At 39.1% G+C, this 22973-nt stretch overlaps 1 protein-coding gene across 1 annotated transcript in view; it reads left to right on the top strand.

Annotated features, from left to right (window-relative positions):
- The first annotated feature begins 780 nt into the window (after positions 1–780).
- The window catches only part of ank3b (ankyrin 3b), a 172567-nt gene continuing 150374 nt past the window's right edge, over positions 781–22973 (top strand). The window contains exon 1 of the mRNA XM_066693735.1: positions 781–994. Coding sequence (XP_066549832.1) covers positions 950–994 — 45 coding nt within the window. The 5' untranslated portion in view covers positions 781–949. The remainder of the gene's footprint in view (positions 995–22973) is intronic.

Here is a 22973-nt window from a genome sequence, read left to right as displayed (position 1 = left end):
AGATATATAATAGCATGTTCTGCTGATATTCAAACGTCGTTTTGTTTTTCACTACAGTCTACAGAATAGTGATTTACTGTATTAATTTAAATTAATTATACATTAGGTCTTCTTCCCAATTAGCCACATTTCGAGATCTGTCCCCCTCTAGTGGTCATAGTTGCACATCGCAGGTAAGGGGGCTATATTGACACACATAGGTGTGCATAGATATAATAATGTCCTTCAGGTATAGCATGTTAGTTTAACCTACACATTTATTTAAGGACATAAAAGAACATTGTGCATAATATTTGAATGCTGTGCAAGTGGAAAACAGTTAAATCAATTCCCCAAATCAGGGATACAGGGCATATACATTATATACACATATTCCAGGGCCATAACTAAATTATAAAGTTAAAAATGCACACAAAAGAATTACATTTCAAAGAAAAAAAAGGTTTATGATTATGGATATTAGATTTCCTACGGTGTAACAAACTAATGCTCATGATTAACAGTATGTCTCACGGTCTCTAAAGAGGATGACCAGGGGGAGGTCATTATAATTCCTACAACTCTTACAACTGGATTGCAATGGCAGCAGCAGCAGGAAAGCTGGTTTTCCTCCCCTGTGCCTTTGCTCCCTCACCGCCGCACCCAACTACAGCTCAACTCAGGTGAACGAACTCTGCGCAGACGCCCGCACATCTGCGCCATCGCAGCCACCCCATTGGCCGAGCGGCGCAGAGCTGCGGACACCTGCGCTGCGCAGAGCCCGGCTGCCTCGGCGGACTTTACCTGCGCGCTGCAGCCGAATCCCGAGTCTGACGCGGAAGGAGCTGCGCAGCCCGGGCGACACCACGCAGTCGGACCCGCAACTCTTTTAAGGTGCGGGGAGCCCTCTTACTACCGGACACGACAGCCCGAGTGAGCGGATCTGTCCGGACTGGAGCCGAGCCGCAACATGGCCTCCCCCCCTCCTGGAGGCAGCGAGAGCGGCGCTAAACAGGTGAGCGCAGGGGGGCAGTTGTTGTGTCTGATCTGCGAGGTGGGGGGGGGGGCAGCTGTTGCCATTTAATCGTCTTTTAATATCGCCCTGCCTGCCCGGGGGGGCTCACAACTTTCCAGCACAGTGTGACTTGAGAGGGTCGTGCACTGAGGTGGTGAGGGTGCAGGTACCAAAGTTTGCAAAAGTTGCTGAAACGAGAATGCGAGCTATGCGAGCGACGCAAGTGTTTTATTTTTTAATTTTGACTTAATTGCATGATTGTGTGCATCATTCAATCAAGTGCAACCCGTTCAGTTTCGTCCGCTGAAGCCCGGTCCGATCGCCCTGTCAGATGTGGAGAAGCTGGGGCTGCTGGTGCAGTGTGGGTTTACTGCAGTGTGCAGTATCCTGACTGTGCTTTTACATCGCATGTACAAATGCATAACAGCTTTAGTAATAATGCATGACTGTAATAATGTAATCGTCACTTTTCATTTTTTAATCAACCACTTTCACATTGTGGCGTCCCTTCCCAAAGCACTAGTGTTCTGGTGAATCGATGCATGGCTTTCAGTGTTTGCATTTTTGTTTTCATCAAATAGGCAGTTCATTAGATTTTGCTTTTACTTCCTTATGGACGGTGACGAGATTAAAATAATACTTCCTTGCAAGTAAATGATTAAGCCTACAGATGAAAGTGCATGTCTTTTATAGCCTTTGGTACTTACATAGCACATCTGTTATTGACAAGAAACAATAAGTGAGTAAAACTAAGTAGTGTGGCATAGCTCTGAAACATGTTGCTTTTCAACACGTTTAAATTACAGGTACAATGAATATATGCTTTTATTTTCCATCATGCTGAAGAAAAACAGATCAAGATTCGCAATACAGTCTCTTAATTGTATGAAACCAGGGTGCAGTCAAGATGATTGTGGGGCTCATTAAGAAGACTGCTTTACCAATAAATAATCATTGGTCTTCCATTAGCATAGTATTGAGATTATGTTTTTGTGGCAGTGCTTTCATCAGACGGTAATGAATACCTTAATGCAACCACAATTGACATCCAGCAGCTCAGAAAGATAATGGGAGTATTTCTGCTACATAACTTTTATCGATTTACTTATTTATTGGTTTGAACAGTTTGAATAGCATTTGACAGAACGCCTGCACCACGGGCACAGACCTTTCACAGACAGCCCCCAATGTTTGATTCTTTGGTGGCGGACACTGTCTGAATCCCGGTCAGCGTTAATCCCATTCAAATCGTAATTTTCCCATATAAACCGCTTAATCCTCGGTTAAATACCAGCAGCAGTGCAAGTTTATCGTGCCTGGAGAATAGCACGGACTGCATTTTGCTTCCTCCAGGCAGATCAGCTCTAATCGTCTCAGTCTACACACACACACACACACACACACACACACACACACACACACACCCGTGTCAGATTTTACCACACAGACATTAGTGCAATGTCTTCAGAGGGAATTAAAATGCCAGGGAGTCTTAGAAACTTCAAGGTATTCAGCAGTGCTAAAATAAACTTCTGTGAGACAAAATATTCCCTTTGTTTTCTGTGTAACCATTATTTTTTGATGAGTTATTATTTTGTTTTGAATGGCACCTTTCATTTTCTGTCCCGTCCAGAACGACATGCTGGTATCTGTTGTGTATATCTATAGACGCATGGCATAATGTCTGTTTGATCTCTGTTTGCTGCCACAGGGCAGGGCAGGCAGATATCCTGAATAAATCGAGCTGTAAGAACATGTTGTAGGTTTGCAGCACCATGATTTTACTACATTACTTCCTAGTAACTGTATCATTCCTGTCATTTTCCATGAAGGGAGCATTGTCATGTCAAGTGGTTTCAGGGCTTCTACTTTCTTTATTGCAAAAGCTTTTTAAGTGCCGTTGATATAATTGTGAAAGTGAAACTAGGATGGAAAGGGACGATCATATTTCCAGTTTTCCAGTGTGTTTCTGAACAATAACGCAAGGCCGTGGTCCATGTCGAAGAAAAACAACAACCATTACATACACTTAAGCGTTGGCCACAGCTTGTTACAGTATTGTGTAGCTAAATGTCCCTGAAGAATCACCTTGCCTTAGTGCCGTTTCAATACGAAATGTTGAATTTCTTCTTGTATTGATCTTCCACCTCCTGCTTTTGTTTTACTCGTCTGTTTATCTCAGCTGCGTTCTCTTAGTACCAGGTAGTTTAGTCCTTCCTGCAGTTTGCAAATAGTCTAAAATATGTAGCAGTTTTATTGTACTTTGTTTCAATAGGCAATCTGAATTGAACAGCAGTCTGTGTAATTATAATAGCAACAATAATAATAATAATAATTACTGTGCTTCCACATTACAGATTGTTATTCCAGTTCATGAAAGGCAGAATATTCCTCTGACTCTGATGTCCCTGCCAGTGTTTCAAATGCCAAACGCAAAATGCCCAGATCAATCATGTAGCGCGCCTAGAAAGAACAGCTCCTTTTGTGTGCTGTTCTCACAACCAAGATAACTGTCAAGAAGGGAATTTACAGGCGTTGTTTGTAGAAGTATATTACGCGCATTGGTTTAATTGCACACTCTCGCAGATTCATAAGTCTCAAAAATGCCTTTTGAGAGGCAGCTAAAGGCTGTCTGTACAGTGAGCTTCCATGCCTATTAAATTGCTTTTCACCGTGCACCTCCATCAAAAGCATTTGTGGATCCCAGCGTTCCTTGGCTCGCTCGATGTTCTCTGAAAGCCTGATTTAGGAGGTGGGTGTTACATTTAAAGCTGCTTTTATGTCCATTGAAATCCAACAAGAAGCTCCGGAGGCTCATTGAGCTTGTTTATTTATTTATTTAATTGGCTTTCCAGGTTTCTCCTCGATAAAATATTTATTTTATATTAAGGATGTCGATTCTTTTAAATGTTTCAATTTCTTTTTAAGCAGTACAGTGATCTAAAGAGATGGTTATTAAGTATCAAGCATTAGTGACCTTTCATTTGAAATACAGATCTTTTGAAAATGCCCATTGCATACATACAATAAATAATAAAGATAAATAATGCAATAAGCTTGTTTTCTTCTGATATTTTGACAGAGGATGAAAATAAACTAAAGATGCTTTATTTGGCTCTATAAGCTTACACAATGAAGTGCTTTTATGTTTTGTTCATCAGAAAAAGGCATTTTTAATGACTTCCCTAGAAAGGTCAAATAATGATAGAATAGCCACAACTATTACAGAAACTATGTGACAGGTCTGGTACATGCAGCTACACAATAGTCACACAAAATGTCTACCTTTGCACAATGCATGGGAGAACAAGCTTGGACATATACAACTATGTGTGCAGATATTCTATAGAATTTACACAAATATTTTAAATACATATTTTTGAAAAGGTGGCCATGACATCACATACACCATCTTTTATGCTTCCCACAATTCCATTAACGACAGACACAAACTCTTGCAGACGCAGCTCAGTTGTAAGCAATGGTCTCCTCAGCCAGCGTCAATCCCATCGGCTCCCACAGAACAGTTGGCGGTAACAAAATTCGCTACCCTCCCAAGAAAAAAATGAAAATAGGTTTGTTTCGTGCAGTCAAAGGTAAACTTAATACTCTGTGAAGACAGTAAGACTGTTACACTCCAACAGAAATGCCCGATCTCCTCATTAAGATATTACTTCTGGCCCCAGTCTCAGTAAGATCGATGGGAAGCGTGATTGCGAATGACTCACATTTACCAAGCAGTGTGAGAGGCAAACAAGCCAGCTGTTCCTTCATCTCCTTCAGTGAGTGACTTACAGGGACATAACAATTTGAATGGGCTTGTAAGGCCACGCTGACGTCACCCTGTGAAGTGCCATTCAGTACTTTCCTTAGATCTGTTATTTCTCCCGCTCTGCAACATCCCTGCTGGCCGCCGGGTGCTGCTTTGCTTGTGTGAAAGTTTAGAAAGGCCACCATTTTTTGCTTAGCTTATTTAAAACAGTAGCTATATTTGTTACGTTTAATGTTCTAGAACACAAACTTATAAACCTGTACCATGAACCTTCCGGAATAAACCTGTCCGCCACTTTTTATTTTCTCCCGATTTCAGGAAAGTACGAGGCGTTCCTGTAACTATTAGATCTTATACATGTTCTCGTCTTCCATTAGCCGGATATTATGTAATCTTGAACACGCAGTGGGATTTAAAATTCTTATCAGGGACTTTATCCTCCTCATCTGCACAGAAACCATAGAAGCAAATGGCTTCGGCATTGAACTGTGGTTTTGACTGTGCAGTATCTGAGCATCAAAGATGGGCTTTAATTGTATAATTCCACTATAGAAACAAATTCATAAGGCAGGCACAGATGTATAATGAACTAGTGATAAATGTTCCAAGTTAGTGAATAAAGCCCTTGGCACTGGCTGGCTAATCTGGTCTGACACTCACATCTGGATACATGGAAAATAAACGAATTCTGTTAATCGTGTAAGAGCATGGCACCTAGGAACAATAAACATTTTACATTCTGTCACTTCTGAGTGGCTCTAAGCTACACTTTTGTGACTTTGAAACAATGCAGTGTACAAGCACTTACGTGATGCCGTTTATCATGGGATTTATGCTACACTCAGATCATAACGGCAGTGTTGTTCTTTTTATTTAATACCCAGCTGCTAATGATGTAATAATGCAGTGAAAGAACAGCAGCTGCATTCTGACCTTACAACAGCTCCTATTGGCATCACGATGTAACCGAGATTACTTGCGGTTCTGTCCATCTCCACAATCACTGCAAATATATACGTGCATACAGTATATTTCTATTTATACATGTATATATTTCAATTTATACATGTATAAATGTATTTAGCACTGAATGCAGTAAGTTAAAATAGATTCAATGAGGAGACAAAAAACTGAGAATTAGAAATGTCTACAAAAACTGTTTTAATGCAGGCGCTTTGCAGTTCAAACAGGGAAGCAATAATCATGTTAGGTACTTGAGCGAGGTTTGAAAATACCACCATTTAGAGGATGAACATCTTAAATACAGACAGATGCCAAACCAGAGTTATCTGTCAATATTGTATGATGATTGCACTGTATTCTTAAAGAAACACATTGACTTTGCGTTTACACAATGATATGAAGGTCATGATTTTGTTTAGGGACCATCCTGACCTACAGCAGCTATTCTTTAGAAAGGCCCTCTCTGACGCTATTTTGAGTTTGGGGTCAGTCCGATTGGTGTTGTTTAAAGGCCATTGTGAGCTCAGAAACAGCAGTTTGATCGGTGGTCACATAATACTTATTTTCATCTGCTAATGTAAGGAAAGTTGCAGGCATCAGCACGGCATTTTGTAGGTATTACAGGCCACACAAAAGAACAAAGGGGGTTGTTCTCAGTGTCGTGGGACTGAGTGCAAATAACACGGCCTCTTCTTAATGTCCACAATCTGGCGGCCATGATAATCTTTGCAAAGTGACTGTTTGATTTTAGATGCAAATCTAATCTAAAAATGTATGTTTTAGTATAAACTTTGCCCTTAGTGCTAATGGCACTCCACACTGTTTTACTTGGATGCGGTTGTTACAGTATTCTTTTACAATATTTTTCATTCACAATGTTTAATTTCTTTCTTAAAATGTATCAAGCCCAGAATGAGATGTTTCGTATGTAAATTAATTTGCCTGATTCTGTCATTTAAATGCTATTAAAGCTGCAGTTTATTTATTTCATTCCAATTAAAGGGCTTTTATAACCTAATCAATTTAAGGCATTTCTACCATTTATGGACTTATTTGCAATCTTATATTGCTACCAGTTGTGGGACCTCCTTGTGAAACGGACCATATGCCAGAATAGAGAAGGTGTTGTGCTGAGTGATGCATCTGGAGGTTCAATCTGCCCTACAGTCACACATATATTCATTTATTTTAGTTTGTAAATTAAAGGTAAAGTTGTTGAGGCAATAGCAAGCTTCAGGCAGATGGACTAATCTTCCATCTGTTTCGAAATGTACTTTCCCCTTTAAAGGCACTCGCAAGACATGTCCTAAATGGATTTTGCAGATATGTGATTATTTTGTATGTTAGTATTATTAAAAATGAGGATGTGTCTGGGATCTAATTAGAAGTACAAGAAAAAGCTAATTAAAGTGCAATTATTTCAGCACTACATTAGATGCCACATTAATTATGCATGGCACATTCTTATCTAATAAAGCACCATGCAAAAATATTCTGTGCAAGAACATTCAATCTCAACCCCCTTGTTTCCGGAGGATTAAAAAAAACACAGGAAAATGATTTCAGTTGTACTTTGATTAGGAAAGTATTTTTCTGCTGTAGTGTTTTTTTTTCCAAGAAGGTAATTTCCAGGAACATATAATGTGGTAAGGTCATTTCTATTTTTTATTTTCTTTTAATATAGATGCACGCTGCATTAATTATGACACATCCATACTTTACCAGAGACAAAGTTACCTGTATTTGAGACAATGTGCCTCTCTACTCTTATTTGGAGAAACTGGATCATTTAATTGGGTGTGAAAATCAAATAGTGGAAGTACTTTCAACAATGAATGCAGCATCATTTCAATATATTGTAATGGGAGCCGACACCACCCGCAAACAAAGAAGTGTCTGAAGGGATGTTTCTACTGAACATCTCCGACACACTCCGCGTTGTAAGCATTCCTGTTTTCGGTGATAATATCCCTGCGTGCTGCTTTCAGATGCGTATCTTCTTATGAAAAATACCAGGAACTGAAAAGATGAACAGAAAACACTTGAGCCATCATCATCCCGAAGTGTTAAGTGATAGCTTTAAAAATCACATGAACGTCCCCGTCCCCCTTGTCAGGGATTGTCACTCTTCACAATAAACACTATTCTGATTCCATTTTGCTTTTATAAAGATTAAAAAGTGGGGTTTCTGGGATGAGAAGTTGTCTTTATTAGTTGCAGTTTTATACTACCCTCTTATAGCACAGTGAATTGTTTTTGGGGAATACTTTTTACCCTGTACCCAGCTCTGCATACCAAAGGGAGTGTAGCCTGTAGCAAATGTCATTGAAGTGAGTTTAAACTGTACTAGTGTAATATCTGTGAAGCTAATGACTAACCTGCTACGAAGAAAGCAGTCGTTTGTCTGCCTTGGGAAAGTGTATTTATTTAACTAAAGCATTACTGCCTTTACTGCTTGAAAGGACAGATATATTTTGATTTCACTTTTCGATTCCCTGGGGGACAATAGGCTTTTGCAGAATGTGCTTCAAGCGCATTCCTATGCCTTTATGTGCAAAAAATGAGTCAGTGTTGTTTAATTGGTCATCTTGGTGTAATTACGGTCTGATTGTTGTAAGACTTTAAATATAGTTCTGAACTGTAGTTGCCGCTGAGCAGAGTTACCAACGAAACAACCTGTCGATAATATTTAATTCCTAAAACTGGCAGGGCATTTTGAAATAAGGTCTTGAAGGAAAATAAATAAATAAACCAATATCACACATCCGGGAATGTGTCAGAAACATTAATAGGAATTTCAGTTTTTCAGTATATTGACATGAAACTGCAACTGGCCTAGCTGTGACTATGACTCTTCTTACCAGCTTTTAACTCCACGCTGCTCTCATACGCTTTTGTGCTTAACTGCAAAACAATGATATCATATCTCTAAAAATATTAGTGCATTGCTATATATGATTCTATTTCCGAAATAACATCCATCAATTGAAAGCTGTTGTGTTTAGCCATTAGCCTGCTGCAGCTTGTGCCTCTTTTGATAATTAACTTTAGTTTTTCTGTGACTTTCAGGCAGACTGTTGGATACTTTTTCCCACCCTTTCTTTTCTTGCATTTAACTGATGTACACTGTTCTTGCAGTGGGGGAAGTTTTCATTTCAACAATTCCACTGTTATAAAGTTGAGATTTTCTGCTGATATAGTTGAGCTTGGGACTGCACTGGGTGTTCAGCATTCATCTGATTGTGCTGGTCAGGGCCATAAAGGATGTTTAAGGTAAGACACGCATGGGGAAATATTTGATATATACAGCAGGGAGGGGTTTGCATGTCTGATGTTTGTACAGCGTACTCATTGTACACTTCACATCAAGGCAGACTGGTCTGTGTTTTATTGGTGTCACATTTCTCGTGTGTGTTTTGCTGGACGCTAGACTGCAGAGGCTAACAACACTTAATTTAATAAGAGCCCTGGGTATCGTACCACATTAGTTAAATTATGTGGATCAGAGAAGCTTTGTAAGCAAAGTCTCTATAGATTGAGATTTGTCTGTGTCTTAGTATGGAGTTTATGTTAGATTTTAATTAATTCTTGAAATGCTTAATGGGGTATTCACATTCGTCTTGAGAAAGCTGGCACCCGGGGAAAATTTTGTGCTTTTTATTCATCTTATTTAAGACAAGTGTGTATAGCATGTAACCGTGTTGAAATGGAAGAAACTGTTGTATATTGGTATGCCGTCAAAACACAACAGCATTGTTGGTTTTTAAATTGCGAATATCACTTTACAGTGCTGTGGACATGTTTGTTTATGGTTGAAACCGATCGCTTTGTGGATGTTCTTATATTAAAATGCAATTTAAGTACACGGATCATAGCACGTCTTGTCACAGCTGGGATTTACACGCAGGTGTGTTCATTCATGGTAATTATGTGGTTTTAAAATGAGCTCGTCAGGTTTGGAATGCATGGAAACTTCTGTGCAACCTTGAAATAGTAAAGCAGACTTACCCTGCGAAGAAGCAATTCACACAAATTACACAAATCCTACCAGTTAGCCTACTTCTTCAGTTGCTTTGATTGAATGTGGTCGTTAGGATGTTACAGGAAGCAACTGAAGAATACGATATTCAACAGTTGTCTTCTCAAATAATCTGACACTAGAGCTGAACTGCACTGTACTACAAACAGAATATTTAAACCTCTACTAGTCTGTGGTATTTAAAAAAGAAGTGTTACAGTACTGATCTTCTAAATAGTACAGATTAAAAATGAAATAACAATAATATTCTGCCTTGATTTAGGTCTTGAATACACAAATGTATGCTTTATGTTAAGATATACAATGTGTGTGTTTGTGTTTTTAGCTTGAAAGTGGGTTGACTGGATACAATATTTTTGTATCCAATCTTTCGGTGAACTAGCCCAACTCATTTTATCTTTTTCCTATGATGATCCTTTTTGAACTCACACAATTAAAGAACATTGAAGAATGCACCTGTCAAAATATTAGGAAATGAAATGAGAATTTTAAATCATGCTCTTCTGGCTTGTGGCTCAATAGGTTTGTTGAGAATTATGATGACATTTTAATTAGAGAAAACTAAATAAACATGGAAATGGCTGTGCTGGAGGGAAGTCTCCTTATTAAATGATTGTACGTGACCCCATCGCATCAGCATTCACGGCACGGCCGGCTTCTCCTTTGAAATGAGTGACACAACTCTTCCAGAGATCCCCTTTGAAAACAAAACCTGTTTTCTCATCATTAAATCCATCTCTGTTTGATGCTGCATTATATGAAATGTGCAATACCATTTTGTGCAGGCTGTTGTTTTCTACTTTCTGAATTGGGTTTTTAGTTCTTAATCAGCTGGTGTCATGGACCTGGGCTAGCACTACTCTATTTAAAATACAATTGGGTTGTCCAAAACTAACGCTCATCTGAAACTGAAAAAGCAAAACAGCCAATTCTTGAGACAGCCACGGACATCTTAATTCATTTAATGTGGTAAATTGCAAAACGACAGATTAACTCACAAATCAAATTGTCTCCAGAACACAAAAATGTACAACTACTGGCTATTAATAGCAGTCTAGTGCCTTTGCACAGCATTTTAACCATAGTCCCCAGTTAATACATACCAAGTGATATATTTAGACTTGTGTGTTTTGAAAGAAGAGTGGGTCTTTTGTGAACTCTCCTCACCATTTCCCTTGGGAGAATTTAAATGTTGTTAAATCCATAAATGGATTTTATATGGTGGAACGTTGCACTAAAACCATTAAGAAACACTAAAGATATATGTTTTCCTATAAAGCCTATATTTACATTTCAAAGGCACTAGTGCAAATAAACCACCAGGATAATAAAGCAGTCGCTCTTTTGAAAGCATCCCCCCCGCACCGAAAACAATCCGTGCACCCCATTTACGTTCACTGCACAACCTTTTTAGGAGTCGAAAAATGTCTTTTACTATCTTTTGTGCCGTGTCCTACCCCTCACACAAAGACGGATTATAAATCTGACAGGATAGTGTGAGACGAAAACCTTCCTTGTGGTTTTCTGTTTGTATCTGCAGTTTCTCAGATAGGTCTTCCTGGCATGAAGGTCTGTCTTTTGTAAGGCCATCGGTATTTGCACGGGGCTTCGATGTGGGAAACCTCTTGCCAATACATCTTGTTTTTCTGTCAGAACAAGTTGAGAGAGAGCTTCAGTCGCTTCCTGCTCACTGTGGCTCGGACTGCGCATTTCTTTTTGTAAGGGTGAAAAATTATGGTGTCTGGCTTTGTTGTTGTTTAACAAGTATGCGACTTTTACGGCAAAAGAAGGCCCTGTTGTGACTTGAAAGAGCAACATGAGGCTTCCAGGGAAAGCTCTGAAAATCACTGCCGTAACGGTGATGAACTTTCTTTCCACTAGAGATTTGCAGCTAACTGACAATACACTTGAAAGCAGATATTTTTAAAGACATACCGTTCTTCAGTATACTTTACATGCTTCAAAAAATTATTTGTTGGTTATGTTTACTGTGGTATCTGCAGTATATAGAAAACTGGAAACTGAATTTTAATAGATTGTTTATTGTTGTTATTATCATTATTTAAAAAATGACAGACCATTAATACAGTAATTCAAGAGCCCTGTTTATTTGATGCAACATCCATTAAGACGACTCTTGCCAAATTCTCACGATAAAATATGAAGACAAATGAGGAGGAGGATTTCTTTCAAAATCAGAGACCATACAGACAGAACAGATACTGTTAATCATGCTCTTTTACAAATAATAACCAAGTTTTATTTTTAATCTGGAAACAACTCTTTCGGTAGATCGCTTTACTTTCTCTTTACTGTTTATTTTTATGGGACAGCTGCCAGCGTCCACATACCCTATTAAGAAACACCTTCAGTTTGATTATTTTTGGACTAAATCCCGTTTTTATATAGACAAGCATCCAGTGTTGTGAACAGGTACAAATTATTAATAACTGATAAAAGTGACAAACAAGTATTTTGAGTATAAATTATATCTGGGGAAACATTGTGAATTAAAACCTTTATATCTGTGACCTGGCAGGGGTTTGCTGTAGGTTTACAGGCTAATTTAGACAACTGATTCTACCAGCCAAGCAAAAATGAATCAGTCAAAACAAACGAGTCCTTTAAAGAAAGTGTTTATGTGGGAGCTCTCGAAGAAACAAATAGGTGTATATATATATATATATGTAGGTCGTTTATCAGATGTAACTCCAAAACAAATGAATGGCTTGCACAGTTTATTGTCGATTGCAGTGATTGAGGTGTCTGCATACTCGAGAGCACCACACCCATTTCATCAAATGCATCACTGTTGACATTCATCAGAGAGCCGTCCGCGGCACGATTAAAGAATCAATAAATTGCCACAATCGAAGCTCCTTAGCGAGAGGCGCAGCCCAGCCAAGGCCCTGGGTAAGACTGGGGAAAATCCCCGGTCTATTTACAAATCGATATCTTTAAGATTATATGAGATGCTGCTCTTTCGGTTTCTGCTGGGAGAGTGAGCTCTGTAACACACATTCGGTTCCAGGATGAAAACCTCGTTATGACAGTTAAATCTTGGTGAACTTTGCCCGGCCTCCTCTGAAGGCTTGTCATGCTCTTTCACTTACACTTGAAACAAAACTATGAACATGTTTTGCACGGCTCAGTTACTCAGCTCTGAAAAAAGTGGTAATTTCCTAACCTAATGAGGATGCCAGTGTTTGTCAAGGTTAAATAATTCATTTCTGTGTGATGAACTTTCGTTTAAAGTGACATTAATATGCATATATTTGAATAATTACCCCACACCATAAATTGTTTATTAATCTGATATATGACTACATTCACTATTTATGATAAATATTGACAAATATTTATATATGCCTGTGTTTGAGTGACACAATCCAGCTTAATGAGTTTCAAGTCCGCAATCTGATTTTGCTCTCTGTTGACGTTTCAACCCCTACAGATTCCCGACTTCACATTCGTTTTGCTTTAACATAGATGTACACCACATATACATTGATATAGCCATCGCGCTCGATCATTGTCACTGCACTGGTGGATGAAGATCTCCGTGTCATTAGGGAATGGGGCCGTACTTACTGCGCTGGTCGGACAGGTTAGTGATCGTATTGGAGCGGACATCGATCTGCTGCTGGGGATGTTGTGAGCACCGTGTTCAAACCAGCTGGTCCACCAAGCTCCATATATAGTGTGCATTGTGCTGTAACTGATTTGTTTCACTGGCCTGACAGTTAAGGTACACGTAGCTACGTTTCTTTGTAGTCAGTGACCACCTCTAATCCCATAATTAGAACGTAATTGTGGGAAGGGGTTTGAGCTCGTTTATTTGTGCATAGATTTCTCTGGGCTATCTGGCAGCAGTGTGGAGTAATGGTTAGGGCTCTGGACTCTTACCTGGGTTGTGGGTTCAATCCCAGATGGGGACACTTCTGTTGTACCCTGTATGAATGTGTGTTTTGTTGTTTTCTGAAATTGTGAATCATGTAAAAGCTTTAGATCAAACTGCCCATTATCTCATTGGATACCAAGGGAAAAGGCTATCCTGAATGGTGAACCAGACTCTTAAATTGACAGTCACTGAGCTTAGTTTGTATTATTCCATGTTGGAAATGTGCGTTAAAAAGAGAAGGCTGGAAAAATGGAAAAGATACAATCTTCACCCCAACGTCACAGCCGTATTCTGTTTAATTAGGCCGTTGATTAGGAAAACCTCCAATGCTTTCTTGTTTATAATGAGTTTTTCAAATGGAAGCCTTAATGAGTTGAGATGAAGCTTTAATAATGCTTTGTTCTTTGTGATATGAATAATAGGTTTCCCGTATTCGTGAAAAGGACGGAGGCAGTTCGTGAGGTGTGGAAGTGGTGCCTGGGGTGGCTCTGTGACTCAGTCAGCTGAACCAATATTGAGTGACAGGTGGTGGTGTTCGTTCAGAATTGATAATGCACATCGAAATTAGACTCTATTTATAGATATTCTGTTTGATTCAGTTAGCAGCGGAAACCTCCCTCCCGAGCGAGGCAACAGGTGACAGCCAGACACAGACAAAGAGATCTATCTATATTTTTTCCGATTTCTCAGGAAATGTAGCCACTTTGAAGGTGGAGGAGAAAGTAAGCAATGGCACTCATATGATCCTCTGTGTGAGTCTGAGAGCACCCTCAGTGTGTCTTTGCAGTATCTTTCTAATTCTTAGATGCCAGCGTTGTGTGTATTTCAGAAATCAAGGTGTATAATCGTTCTGTTTCTGTCACAAAGAGCTATTGCACATGTGTAGGTGTACAGCTCTACTCCGTTTCTTTGTCTTGGAGAAAATGTTTGATGCCATGTTGACAGGTGGTGCAAAAAACTAAAAATATAAACTGAAATTGTCATAGATTAACTGGAGAAACTCTTCACTCCCCACAAAGATTGTGCTTTTAATGCCACTCCACATCATTTTGCTGTTGTTGCTTCAATGAGCATAATGGTCTCTAAGTGTCTCATAAAGCAGAGCTAACAGACATATTCAACTCCCCTTGTCACGGTGAAGTTTTCTTTTATTTATTTATTTATTTATTTTATTATTGTTAATGGTATATCCTTAGCAATTTAATGATGGGAAAAACTGTTACTATGCATGCTTTTTTTTAAGCATATGATCAAATTCTTTAGTATATGCTTTCTTTGCAAGCTTCGTATCATTGGTGTATGCCACTGCAAACGGTACAGACTAAAAGTAGGTCTTGAATGGGAATACTTTTCTTAGCTGAGTGCCTTCCAGCTGAGTCCTACATATTGAGGAGTGATTTCCACAGGGGACAAGTGAGTTGAAATGGTCACCTGCAGCTAATAACAGAGGAGGGACTGGAGTAGGTTTAGGAAAGTGACCGATATACATTGTATTACCAAAAATAATAGGACAAGCCTCCCTCTACTGGTACTAGATTGGGCTGAAAGTCTTGGGTTATGTAAAGGCTGTTTATTTTGAAGGGCACCATGATGGTTGGCCTACTGCCAGAATGGATGGATCTATAGTGACTTGAAGCATTTTAATCACTCCTTGTCCCTTTTGGTTGGCAAAAGTTCTTATTCAGTGTTCTAAATGATAAGTGCTCGGCTTTGAGTAGCAATAGAATATGTCCCACCTCCTGCCCCTTTGTTTTGGACTCACTCTCTATATTGTGTTTTCATTTACATGCAGTTTTCTTACAAGCATAGTGTTACTTGTTTTCCAGCTACTGTTCTCAGTGTTTTACATTATAGGTCAGTCGTGTTTGGACTGGGTATTGTTTCAGTGAAGACATACGGAAATCTTATTAGATGGCACCACAATTCTTAGAGGCATGTTTTACATTCACATTCGTATATTAAATAACTTGTATACGTATAGATAATTGACTTACGGCCTTAATGTACTGGAATTGTTCAAGAACAGTGGGCAGGGACAAAGGATGATGTGGACCGAACCAAGCACAACATGTTCTTTTTTGTCCGTTAGATGTAATTAAATGGCAAATGTCATTAAAGATGAGCTGAATGCCATTAACCCCTTCTGCCGGCCGTCTCTGTTGTCGCGCTGTGTCAGGAGCTCACATTATCGCATTAGTATTCCCGAGGAGGCCTGGTTGTCATGGGGAAACCATGCGTTTGTGTTGTGTTACCATGGGGACTTCCTGCCATAATGCACCTCAAGCAATCGAACTTGAGCATTTTTATGTTTCATACCACCTATGGCTCTGAATGTCAACTAGACTGGGGTGTCCCGAGGGGGTGTTTAAAAATAAAACAAATAAGTGCCTGGTAATATTGAGGGATGAAAACAATATGTTGTGAATGATGCAGTTTATGGTGGTTATTCTGTTCTTATTCCAGTTCTTTATTCTTGCCTGTTCCATTTTAAATGCTGGGGCACTATTTGTGTATTGCATAAAGCATGTGTTTCATCAGTCTGTAATAGTTTTGCATTTTATGTAAAAACAGTACAATACTACAATTATATCCTGTTAGTTGAGGGCTTGTCTAGACTGTTATTCTATTGGTCATATTTTGTTAATAATTAATAATAATTACTCCAGTTTGTGAGATGCATGCACATGCCAATAGACAGAGACAAACATAAAACTCCCTCACGTTCACACCAGCTGTCAGCTCAAAGAAACATGTAAACACACCCACCTGCACATAGATGTACACAGACATGTTAAAACTCACGTGCACTTTCATTCACATTTCTCTCTTGAGGCAGACAGTTCCCTTACATAAAACGTGCTAATCAGGAAATGCAAAGGGAAATACAAACGAAAAAGTGTATTTAATTTTCATTTGAAAATTATTTTAAATACATAGGACACATAGTTTATCCTAAGAAATATAATATGGGTTTATATTTGAGTAAAGATCAAATCGGTACTTCTGCAGCTGCCCTTATATCCCCCAAGAAGACCAAAATCACTTCGGGAAGACTGACTGGTTGTATTTTATATAACTATGTGTTAAGTAGCTTGTTCACTGCCTATAGGCGGACAGATACATGGATGAATTGTGCATGGTAATAATGTTGTATTATTAGATGATTCACAGGGAAATACCCTTCTGCTGCAATGAGTCATAATCAAAGATATTCTGGATACAACAGTGCAAAACCGTTCTTATTTCGTGGTTCAGGTTTGCAATTCGTGATGAATTACCGTGCACAGAAAGGACACTGTATTTGCGACTGCTTCGGTGTTGCCATTTGCAAGAAGCAGAGGTGTGAGATTTGCCGTAGACTGTGAGAATGGGTGCCAGTGTATAGAATCCATAATCTATTGTTGCACCTTGTGCGTGGGCGGATTTCCAGCAGTTAGTGCCCAGAAGAAAGGAGAACGCCAAGGGAAGGGACGTAAGAGAGACCATGGTTAACTGCTGCATGTCTGCTTTTGACAGAAGGAACAATAGGTTTATTCAGTCAGGCTCACCTTTTTTTGACTTGATGGAGGGGTTTAAAAGCCTCTCTTTTGTATCTTCATAAATGCTAATAATTAAATGTTTGGATTTTCTCTCTCAGTGGCTTTTGTGATTCACAAGGTTTAGCAAGACATTCTGTTATTGTACTGAACTGTGCTTCTGGGCTGCACAGTAACTGACCGCCAGTTTAATTTCTATGAATCCATGCACCGAATTTCAATTGAAAATCTATTGAAAATCAGCTGACGGGTGTGTTTCCCCCAAATGCATAGTGTTTTCTGAATATCTGTTGTTTTTGGTTACTTCAGTCTTTTAAATGTTTGCATCGTCATTGTCAGGTATTATTATTGAGAGAGGAACTGAAAAAAAACAAGTTGTGTTCTATATTTATTCACATCAATGCATTTCCGTTTCAGTTAAACGTATTTTGTGGAAATGCTGCAAAGTCCTGTTTACTTTATTCCCGTTCGCCCAAGTGTCTGTCCACAGTGGCATCTAGGAGAGAAAAGAAGTCATCTCCGCTGTGCTGACAAACACTATTCATGTACTAATGTCACACATATGACATTGTGAATGAGTAGGCGAGAATACAAGATTTTTCCATTATGATATTTAAAGACTGTGATGGTTACTTGTTCTGAAAAATATATAGGTTTCAGGGGGATAGATAATGTACAACAAACATTTTTTTTCCTAAATGCTTTGTTGGTAACACTGTACAATAATGGGCACCAGTTCCTAACAAATTATTGTTTGAATCTCACAGAAACACATGAGTGCCTCATGCACTTCCACTGAGTCCTGATGTTGATCACATGTATTAGCCCTGACCGCAAACCTAGTCTGTAACCCAATCCCTAACCCTGACCCTCACCTTGTTATACATGTGATTAATAACAGAATTCAAATGAGGGGTATTCATGTGTTATTACTGTTGTATTCATCACTTCATTAAGGATTGTTGGCCATTATTGTCAAGTGTGACTGCTTATCACTTTATCTAAATCCACCAGGGTCTCCTGTTAAAACCTGCAACAGCAAAACAGGAAAACTTAATTCCGTAAGACCTCAACAAGCCTGGGCATTCAGCATCAAAACAAGCTATCAGTTATGCAATCACTACTACAAATACTACAGACATTAGTATACAATTGTTTTATAATTGTTCAGTTAATGTTATTTACAGCCAGATACAATTATTGGGTGCAAAGTTTTCTTTCTTTCAGTGTATAGTGTCTAAAATAACCTTAAACCACAGCGGTTTATGTAGGAATTGGGCAAGCTTGATGGTCATGCTATGTTTTACAAGATGTCTAGAAAATCAAGGTTACCTTACAAAGTTGTACCCTGTCATGTTTTGAATGTTAAATTAAGCGTGATTCTTGTATGAAATGTGTGTTGTGAACTTGCACATTAATGCAGCTTTGTGATGTTTCTTATGGTCCACTCAGAGTGACAAGTGCCATCTGATCTCCCCCGAATTTGATTTGCTCTGGCACATACATCTGTCAAAGTTTTAATCTGACTCCATTGTGCACACGATGTCCTGTTTGTGCCTGAGCGTCTTCACTTTGGTTCTTAAAAATGTGTGTTTTTCGAAACCTCCCGAGACTCACTCACTCAGCTGTAACATCATCTGCCCAGACTTGGAAGGTTACAGCAGATTTTCCAATAAAACTGGTCAGATTAACCCTCTATAGGAATGTATTTACAGATATGAGACCCTTGCATGTCTGTCTGAACCCCCAATGTCTGTGCTGAAAATGGGGTTGGCTCAGGTGCATGTATCGGCAGAGGAGGAATCTGATTGGCCGGCTGCAGTTCAGTTTCTGGAGCACCGACACAGCTGATTTCTTCAGATCAGTGGTTCGGCGTCCTGTGCCCAGATTAGCCGTACATGTGACTCTCTGCCGACATTTCTCAAATGGCTCAAGCTGACTTCTTATGACTTCATGCTATATTATCTGTGGAGCAGAATTCACTGAGCTGACAATGAAAGTAAGCTCTTGTCAGGGTGCCATTCTTTCCCTACCCTCAGCACCCTGCAGTCCTTTAGCCAAACCATTGGACTTATTTATCTCATTAGTGTTAATCATCATTCTTGTCATACCCACCATTCACTTTCCATTTCCAGCCAAAACGTTGCTCTGCTTTCCGCCCCGAGGGGATTAGCAAAGGAGGACAGTTGATGCTAGTTGTTAGAGAAATGAATCCTGTTATCAGTGCATAATGTACATACAAGTCATAGTGATTTTAAAATTTTTGAATAGCCTAGATAGTGAAGTTTTCTTAATTAGGATTTTCCATCTGGGTTTTTGTCATGGTTTATTTAAGGATTGAGTGATGATGTCATGATAGAGTTGCCCGTCGGAGTCTGACGTAACTAGGAGATATACAGGAAGCTACGGCAGTTTACGTTCAGTGGTTTGCACGATGCGTGGAACGTACAGTCGCTTTTCATGCCGGGCAGATTTTTAAATATGGTCTTTGTGATCCTTTTAAGAAACGTCTGCAGATCGTTGTGAAGTGTAAATTACGAGCAATTTATACTTGTTATCTGGAACCTTACAGGCTATGGAATAATAGTATCCATGGAGATAGCGAGGGGAGTGATATAGTCTGACACAGTGAATTCTGAATATGCAACACGTTGTGTGATTGCTTTTGTTCCAAAGAGGTAATTGCCCGTACTTGGGTTAAATGTCAGCTTCTGTGACGACTGACATTTGACAGAGTGAATTACTTAGATCTCTGCATTTTCAAACAGTATAACAAGAACGCATTCCTCGCCAGTAGTCTTCATAGATCTGACTACAGCATTTAATTTTGCATATGTTATTGTAGTATTGTAGTAGCCTCTAAGCACCTTATAAAAATATCAGTAATACTTTAAACATTTTTGAAATTCATGATTAAATTCCATAGTGTGAGATGCATGGTATCCTTCACTATTTTTAGTTTTTGGTCTTTGCTGTAGCTCCTTAATTGTGCTGCATGTTCAATCAGGAGAGAGATCTCAGCTGTAGAATTAACACATATTCCTGCATGTTACATAAGATGACTATAACAAGAATTGGAAGCTAACCTAATGAGCTCAGATGTTAGCAAACTTCAGGATTACTAGAATGCAGGGACAGGTTAACACTTGTTAGTGTGGCTGTGAGAGATTATCTCATTAGGTAGTGTGCTGGAGCACCAGCAATTAGTTGCATTTGTGTGAGTGATATAGAGATGAGTATTTTATACAAGAAAACAAATCTGTCCCTTTAATAGGAACCCATCCCACCCCCCAGTAGATGTTTGGAGAAAGTATAGAGAAGGATGTCATGGTGACGAACGACTCCAGACAAGGTGAAGTGATAATGGCCGAGAGAGAGGGTCACACAGGTTACAGCTGACAGCCAGAGGTGTTGCTGGGCAGACAAACGGGGAAATATGTGTGAAAATCTCTGATTGCTATTGAAGGGAAGCCATGGAAAGATTTGTGTTGTGGTGGGCAATGAAAACATTCACCAAAAGCTCTTGCCAATTGCTAGAAACATTGGTTTGTGACGGCATGGCAAAAATTAACAGCATCCTTTGGAATAGGACTGGTAGTGGGATCCCTTGTTTATGGACACTCAACTAAGCAGATTTAATACATTAAACGCATGATCAAAGCCTTTCTTTCACTGCTTTAACACCTCAGAGAATAGAATCAGCGAACACAGCGCTGAAATGTGAAAAATAAGCTGATCCACAGCATCACTTGATTATACAAATAGCCAATGTTTGCGTCTATCTCTTTCTGGGAGAGCAGTACAGCTGTTTAATTATCGGATCAGAGTTGAGCGGACACAGTCATACAGCCACTGGCAATTGGATCACATACACGTGTTTTTATAACTGGCAGCAGACGCAGCAATAAACAAATATTGCAATCCATAGGTGTTGGTAATATATATATAGATAGATTAATTTAAGTTGCAATGCCTTAAAAGAGACTCAATTTTTGTTAAGGCTTGCATGTTGCCATAGAGGGTAAGTAATGAATAGTTATATACAAACTAATACATGAATCCATTCATTATCATTTAGATCAATTATGGATAATATTGTTTTTCTTTTATTTATTAGAGAAAAAAAGGTTTTAGGTGTTTACCAGTCTAATAGACATCCACAATGTAAATAATAATCACATGCAATAGGTCCACTCAGCACATATGTTATATATATCATTCATAATTTTAAAATAAACTACAAAACATATGACTTTTAATGGTACAGATTTATTTCCTTTCAACTCCAAATTGCAGTAATTACTTAATATACTGGAGTTTTTATTTTATTGTATTTGAAGTTTGTGTCCACATTCCTGAGCATGCAAGTCGTTATGTTCATGGCAATTTAGGTACCATTAAGGTATGCTGTAACAGGACAAACCTGTTTAACTATTTACCAAAACATTACCATGATATATTGAGGGATATTGATGTATTTTTAATTGGTGATTTTCACAATCAAGTATTTTAAATGTTAACTCTTTAATTGACTTTTTTCATCAAAGACATTCTAAAATTTAAAAATGTTACTGATGATATCAGTAGGTTATGATGGGTATATAGGTAACAGATTTAACTTGTTACTAGTGAACGTTAACAATAAAGATTTTAATTCTTGGTTCACTATATTCACTAACATACACTCACCTAAAGGATTATTAGGAACACCTGTTCAATTTCTCATTAATGCAATTATCTAACCAACCAATCACATGGCAGTTGCTTCAATGCATTTAGGGGTGTGGTCCTGGTCAAGACAATCTCCTGAACTCCAAACTGAATGTCTGAATGGGAAAGAAAGGTGATTTAAGCAATTTTGAGCGTGGCATGGTTGTTGGTGCCAGACGGGCCGGTCTGAGTATTTCACAATCTGCTCAGTTACTGGGATTTTCACGCACAACCATTTCTAGGGTTTACAAAGAATGGTGTGAAAAGGGAAAAACATCCAGTATGCGGCAGTCCTGTGGGCGGAAATGCCTTGTTGATGCTAGAGGTCAGAGGAGAATGGGCCGACTGATTCAATCTGATAGAAGAGCAACTTTGACTGAAATAACCACTCGTTACAACCGAGGTATGCAGCAAAGCATTTGTGAAGCCACAACACGTACAACTTTGAGGCGGATGGGCTACAACAGCAGAAGACCCCACCGGGTACCACTCATCTCCACTACAAATAGGAAAAAGAGGCTACAATTTGCACAAGCTCACCAAAATTGGACAGTTGAAGACTGGAAAAATGTTGCCTGGTCTGATGAGTCTCGATTTCTGTTGAGACATTCAGATGGTAGAGTCAGAATTTGGCGTAAACAGAATGAGAACATGGATCCATCATGCCTTGTTACCACTGTGCAGGCTGGTGGTGGTGGTGTAATGGTGTGGGGGATGTTTTCTTGGCACACTTTGGGCCCCTTAGTGCCAATTGGGCATCGTTTAAATGCCACGGCCTACCTGAGCATTGTTTCTGACCATGTCCATCCCTTTATGACCACCATGTACCCATCCTCTGATGGCTACTTCCAGCAGGATAATGCACCATGTGACAAAGGTCGAATCATTTCAAATTGGTTTCTTGAACATGACAATGAGTTCACTGTACTAAACTGGCCCCCACAGTCACCAGATCTCAACCCAATAGAGCATCTTTGGGATGTGGTGGAACGGGAGCTTCGTGCCCTGGATGTGCATCCCACAAATCTCCAACAACTGCAAGATGCTATCCTATCAAT

The sequence above is a fragment of the Amia ocellicauda genome, chromosome 20 (assembly GCF_036373705.1).
Source record: "Amia ocellicauda isolate fAmiCal2 chromosome 20, fAmiCal2.hap1, whole genome shotgun sequence".
NCBI classification, from domain to species: domain Eukaryota; kingdom Metazoa; phylum Chordata; class Actinopteri; order Amiiformes; family Amiidae; genus Amia; species Amia ocellicauda.
The sequence above is the reverse complement of the archived record's forward strand: the minus strand, read 5'-3'. Positions and strand labels throughout refer to the sequence as shown.